The sequence below is a fragment of the Balaenoptera physalus genome (assembly GCF_965194825.1).
Source record: "Balaenoptera physalus genome assembly, chromosome: X".
Classification (NCBI taxonomy): Eukaryota; Metazoa; Chordata; class Mammalia; order Artiodactyla; family Balaenopteridae; genus Balaenoptera; species Balaenoptera physalus.
The window spans coordinates 43,431,392-43,437,535 of NC_138903.1; the positions used below are offsets into that span (position 1 = coordinate 43,431,392).

At 53.4% G+C, this 6,144-nt stretch overlaps 1 protein-coding gene across 1 annotated transcript; it reads right to left on the reverse strand.

The window, feature by feature from the left end:
* Positions 1–847: 847 nt before the first annotated feature.
* PCSK1N (proprotein convertase subtilisin/kexin type 1 inhibitor) lies at positions 848–5,765 on the reverse strand. Its single transcript, XM_082446630.1, has 3 exons — positions 5,554–5,765; positions 1,574–2,046; positions 848–1,186 (listed from the first exon to the last, which is right to left on the reverse strand). The coding sequence occupies exons 1-3, from the start codon at positions 5,665–5,667 to the stop codon at positions 994–996; spliced, it is 780 nt and encodes a 259-aa protein (XP_082302756.1). The 5' UTR covers positions 5,668–5,765; the 3' UTR covers positions 848–993.
* Positions 5,766–6,144: the final 379 nt, after the last annotated feature.

Below are 6,144 nucleotides of genomic sequence, written 5' to 3' on the forward strand. Positions count from 1 at the left end.
CCCTGTGTACCAGGTCCTGCTTTGGGTACAAAAGATATAGAGGCAAGCAAGACACTAAAAATCCCTGCCCTTGTAGATGTAACATAAGGCGAGGCATTAAAGGCAGGCAAAGGAATAGAGTGACAGGGGGGTCAAGGAAAGCCTTACTGAGTAGGTGACATTTGGGCAAAAACTTGTGGATAACTAGGGGCAGAGGGAATAGCCAGTGCACAGGCCATGACCACAAACCAGTTACCACACCAACTCCCAATACCTTCAGGGCTGGGCTAAGAGTACAGATAGAGTGGCTTCTATACTGTATAACTAAACATTACATATCAAACTAACAAAATACATCCTATCCTCCTACCTTGACTAATACACCTTCTCAAAGCCCAGAGAGTTCCATGCCAGGAGGTGATGGTGTTGGGAGGGCTGACCCCTGGCCGGCAGCCTACTCCGTTTCTCTTCCTGCTGGTAGCCCCTCCCCATACCAGGAGGCAGGCGCTCATGTGTGCAAGTGGTCATGCCAGCACCGCCCAAGCTCTACTCACATGCCTCACAAACAGCCACCCCTTGACCACCACTTGGTCCTCAGGAGGATGGACCCCCAGAAGATGCTGCTGAAAGTGGCTTCAAAGCCTTCTGGGCTCCCCATTCCCAAGCAACGCCTAGAAATGGCACAGAGTCTGGGTGGGCACTGCCATTGTCCATATGGGTATCTCCCCAGCGAGGAGAGGCAGAGACTGAGGCAGGGGTTGTCTCAAAAGTGCAGGATGGAGGGCAGGGGCCCCTTTTCCCTCGTCAGAGGGCAGCCGTCCCCACCCAGTCCACCGGCCCCCTAGGCACTGCCACTCAAACAAGCACATAGCTGCTTCAGATCATATTTATTGTGGGGTCAGGGGTGGGGATCTTGGGGTTCCAGGGCAGCAACTGTGGCTGTCGGGAGCTGTCGGGGTGTCAGGGGCGGAGTGGTTCTGGGCCGCCAGAGTACGCACAGGATCCAGGCGGTGCTCAGGGCAGGAGGCGGCGCGCTGGGGCCTGGGGTGCGGGGGTCTCCAGACGCTTTACACGCAGCAGGGCCCCCAGCACGCCCTCAGGGGGGACCTCAGGGCCCAGGTCCTGGTCAGCGGCTCGGCGGAGGCGACGCGGGGCAGCCACAGCTTCGGGGTCTGCGCTTCCCGCGAGGATCCGCCCCAACAAATACCTGCAGGTGAGCAGAGCGGAATGCAGTGAGGACGTGTCCGTGCGTCAACGCCCCGGCCCTAGGACCTGGACAACGCCGCTACCCCTGACCGCCTGGGGACCTGGCAGCCTCCTCCCACCCAGGCATCCCACTGCTTCCGGGAGACAGATGTCTCCGCCTCCCATCCCTGAAACTATAGTTTCCCCGCCTCCCATTCGGACGAAGGAAGCCGGCCAGGCATCTCTGCCTCCACACCCTAGGTCCAGGACTAGAAAACTCCCTCCCAGGGTTCCAAGACCTAGGTGTTCGCACCTCCACCCCGTGAAGCAGGCCCCCGCCGCTCCTCGCCCTCCTCCTCCCGGGATGTAGGCGCCCGCCCCCGCCCCGACCACCCCTTGTTGGGGGGACCTCAGCAGCTCCGGATCCAGGTCCGGCGTCTCGTCGCCGGCGTCCTCGGCATCTGGGCCCGTGGGGCCGTCGTCGTAGACTGGGGGCCGGGGTCTGAGTCCCGCGGCGGGGGCAGGGGCGGGAACAAGCTGGGCTGCGAGGGCGGCGGGGTCCAGGCGGGCGCGGAGCAGGGCTCGGGCGAGCTGCGCGGCTGGCGCGTCGGGGTCGTCCTCCAGGCCCAGCGCCGGGTCGTTGGTGCGGGGTGCGCCCCAGACGCGCAGCAGCTGCGCCAGGACGCGCGCTTGCTGATCCTCAGCCTCCTGCGCCTCGGCCCGCGCCCGCTCCTGCCGTTCGGCCTCCAGCAGGTGCGCCAGCGCCCGCGCCAGCTCCTGCACAGCCCCCGCCGCCTCTCCTCGAGTCGCTGCCCGCCGGAAGCGGCGGGGAGCGCTGGCCTCAGCCTTGGGCGGAGAGGCTGCGCCCAGGCTGCGGGGCTCCTGCGGGAAGACAGGTGGGGAGCGAGAGGTCGTCAGCGTCCGTCAGGCCAGGGACCCCCAACCCGGGGGACTCCGTGGATCTCAAATATCCCTAGACGCCAACATGCCAACAAAGGCGCCGTGGCCCCTCAAATATGAGTAGACACCCCTAAGGTCAATGGAGACCCCCAAATATCTCTGGACACTCTTAGGACCACCAAAGACCCCTAGATTCACCACCCCTAACGATTTCCTAGTGACTCAGAACTTGCCCCAGGGCTGCTGAAGACCAGCGTTTGTTTGTTTGTTTGTTTGTTTGTTTGTTTTATAGGAGTAGCGATGGTAGATATGACAGCTATGGATTTTTCTATATTAATGTTGTGGACAACAGGAACCTGTATTTGCATTTTATAGATTCCTATTGTCCACTTGTTTTACCCAAAAGGTAGCAGACTGTTCTGCACCTTGCTTTTTGGAATCTGTATCTAGATCAGTACCTTAAGAGCATCCTTTCTCTCTCTCTTCCTTCCTTTCTTCTGTATTGATTCCCTTTTGTATGGATGTATAATAGTTTACTTAACCAGCCCAATTGATGAACATTTAGGGTGCTTCCAATCTTTTGCTATTCTCATAAATAATGTTGGGATGAATAACCATGTTCATATATCGTTTGGCATGTGTGCAAGTCTATCTGTAAAATAAATTACCCAATGACTAATTTTCAGTTCAGGCAGTTTTGAAACAACTTCAATAAGTTTAAAGAAATAAAAGACTATCAAAAGTATGAGAGAGGAACTGACCATTAAAATGACCATGAAGATTTGAAAAAGAAACATCTAGAACATCTAGAAAAATACTTTTAATGAAATCAAAAATTAAATGGGCAAGTTAAACCGCAGATTCGATTGCAGCGGAAGGAATAGGATTGAACAGAGCTTGGAAACAGATCCACACACATTGACACTTGCTACGACAGAGGGGACACTGCAGAGCAGTGGGGACAGGACCAACTCCTTCAATAAATTGTGCAGGAACAACAAGTGATCCAAATTTGGGAACAATGGAAAGGAAAAGACAAATAAATTTAACTACATTCAAATTAAGAATTTCTTTTTATCCCAAGACACCCTAAAAAGAATGAAAAGTGAAACCAGAGTGGGAGAAGATGCTTGTAGCACAGTCAATAAAGGATTAATGTCCAATAAACAGAATGCCTAAAAAGCAGTAGGAGAAAAGCAAACTAATATAAAAATAGGCAAAATTGATGATCAAGTATTTCACAAAAGTGGAACCAAAAACAGTTACTAGGGCTTCCCTGGTGGCGCAGTGGTTGAGAATCTGCCTGCCAATGCAGGGGACACGGGTTCAAGCCCTGGTCTGGGAAGATCCCACATGCCGCGGAGCAACTGGGCCCGTGAGCCACAACTACTGAGGCTGCGCGTCTGGAGCCTGTGCTCCGCAACAAGAGAGGCCACGATAGTGAGAGTCCCGCGCACCGCGATGAAGAGTGGCCCCCGCTCGCCGCAACAAGAGAAAGCCCTCGCACAGAAACGAAGACCCAACACAGCCAAAAACAAATTAATTAATTAATTTAAAAAAAACAGTTACTAAACAAATGAAAAATAGTGAACCTCATTAGTAATCAGGAAAAATGCAAATTAAAACACCAGTGAGATACACTATGCAGAATACGTCCAAAAGATTGCCAAAATTAAAGTCTGATAATGTCAAATGTTGACACGGATGTAGAAAAAATGGAAGCTCTTATACATTGCTGCTGGGAACTCAATTGTTAAGATAACTTTGAGAAACAATTTGGCAATGTCTTAAAAGATGCACATATCCTATGCCTCACTCCTGGGGTGTTACACCCCAGAGTAGCTTTTGCACATATACTGCTGGACACAAGTGCATGAAGAACTACAGCAGCACTTTTTGTAATAACATAAAAGTGAAGGGAGGAAAAATAAGAAAGAAAAGCTGGAAACAACCCAAATGTTGTTGCTGACGTATTGAGAATGTATCTATAAACCATGATATACTCATGGGATAAAATATTATGCAGCAATAAAAATAAATGAATTATAGCCACATACTTCAATGCGATGAATCTCACAACCAGTGTAGAGGGAAAAAAAAAAAAAAAGCAAGTTACAGAATTCCACTGCAGACTGCCTGCGACTACCAGACACCCTGATGACTTCCTAGTGACCCCTAGTGACTACCAGGAGCCACACACCCAGTATGATTCCATTTCTGTGAGGAAAAACTAGACAAGATATTGTTTAGCGATACATACATATGTGATAAGCTGCAAACAAAAGTAAGGGATCAATTAACAGAAAATACAGGATAATTATGGAGGAGAGGGGCTGCCTTAGGGAGAGGCACCCAGGGGCTTCCAACGATTGGTCATGCTCGATTTCTTAAGCTGAGTAATGGGTACACAAGAGGGTTATCATTATTTCTTACATTGTATATACATATGTTTAAATGTATTATGTCATATATAAAAAATATTTAATTAAGAAAAAAACCATCCTTGACACAGCCTTGAACTCTTCATGAAGAGGATGTGCTCCAAGTGCCCTTGATGCCCACCACCCCTCAGACACCCCGGGGAATCACACACATCAATCATGGCCTCACACACACTCATTTGGACTGACAGGCCTTGAGATGTCACATATGCAACTCAACACTGCCACATCCACACGCAAGGAACTGCACATGTTCATGCACACCGATGCTCATGCGGTTACAATCGCCAAGCCATCCAGATGCAAGAACAAGCACCACCCTTAAAGACATAACGCAGCACAGAAAGAGACATCATGGCTCCTCTCCCCACAATGACACAGCTCCACAAAGAAGCAGGGAGGAACAGCCTCGTGAACACACATACAAAATCCTAGTCACTCAGTTCGACAGAACCAAAATGGGATGTGCACTCAGGGATGCAAAGACCACTCTCTCCCAAACAAAAACAAGATCACACAGACACACAGAAAGACACGCCCATAAGTCACGCCATTACCACAGAATTCACAAGCACACAGTGTCACTGAGAAAAGTCACACGCAGAAGCATCACACACTGCACACCCGGACCCACACTGGCACCTTTGTATGGACGCTCGGAAGCGCTTACATGAAAAGACACAGGGAGAGCACACCCTCACGTCCCTATCATCACATCATGCGCACACAAACTGATGCCCGCACCCCCTGCCTTAAAGCGCGCTAGTCCCATGGACAGCGCCACAGGCGGCGGGCGGGGCGAGCCCGGGCGGACCGGCAGAGTGCAGCGGCCCGACTAGCCCCGGACACTGCCACCCGCACACCCAAGAGACCAACCCCGGCATGGCCTGGGTGCAGACTGGCGGCTGGACCCCGGGCCACCCTGGCCGATCTCTCCGCACGTCCCGGGAGCAGGACCAGCGAGAATGAGGAGCCAGAGGCCGGGCACCGACCCTCGCCGGTAGCATCCTCCACCCCACCCCCACCCCGCGCCCGACCCGGGTCGCACCTTTACCGGCCTTGCGCAGAGCGCGGGGGGCGGCTCGAGTAAGCCCAAAAGCAGCAGCACCAAAAGGCCGACGCCCCCGGCCCGCGGCCCGCGGAGCAGCGGCGACCCCGCCATGCTGCCCCAGCGAGCCGGGCTCCGGACGGGCGGACTGGCTGGCAAGTGCGCAGCGCCTGGGCTAGCGGACACGGATGCGGTGCTCTGCGGCTGCGCACGCTGGGGAACCCTGCCCACCCCCTCCCGCCACTCTACGCAGGCGCAGCCTAGGAGCCCCCGCAGCCCCTCCATCCCGCCCGTTGCCATGGAGATGCCCAAGGGGCAAGGTGGCGAGCTGGAGACTGCGATGGCTGTTGCCATGGCGGTCGGAGGGCAGTTGCCAGGGCAACAGACCTTGCTGTCGCCTCAGCAGACAGGCAGGAAAAATTGACGCAGTGGAGGGGAATGAGGGTCTGGTGTCCGCCTCTCCCTCCTTGGGGAGGAGATATATGACTTTGTTCATTGGATAAACAGTTACGGATGCCCTATGGACCAGGGCCTTTACAGGGTGATGGGTTCATTCCAGGTGATGTGACCATACATATAGGTCAGTTCACC

Coding starts and splice junctions, on each gene's coding strand:
- PCSK1N (XM_082446630.1), bottom strand. CDS start 5,667: ATGGCGGGGTCGCCGCTGCTCCGCGGGCCGCGGGCCGGGGGCGTCGGC. Junction 2,047..5,553: donor TCTGCGCAAGGCCGGTAAAG/GTGCGACCCGGG, acceptor GTCTTCCCGCAG/GAGCCCCGCAGCCTGGGCGC. Junction 1,187..1,573: donor CTGGATCCGGAGCTGCTGAG/GTCCCCCCAACA, acceptor GCTCACCTGCAG/GTATTTGTTGGGGCGGATCC.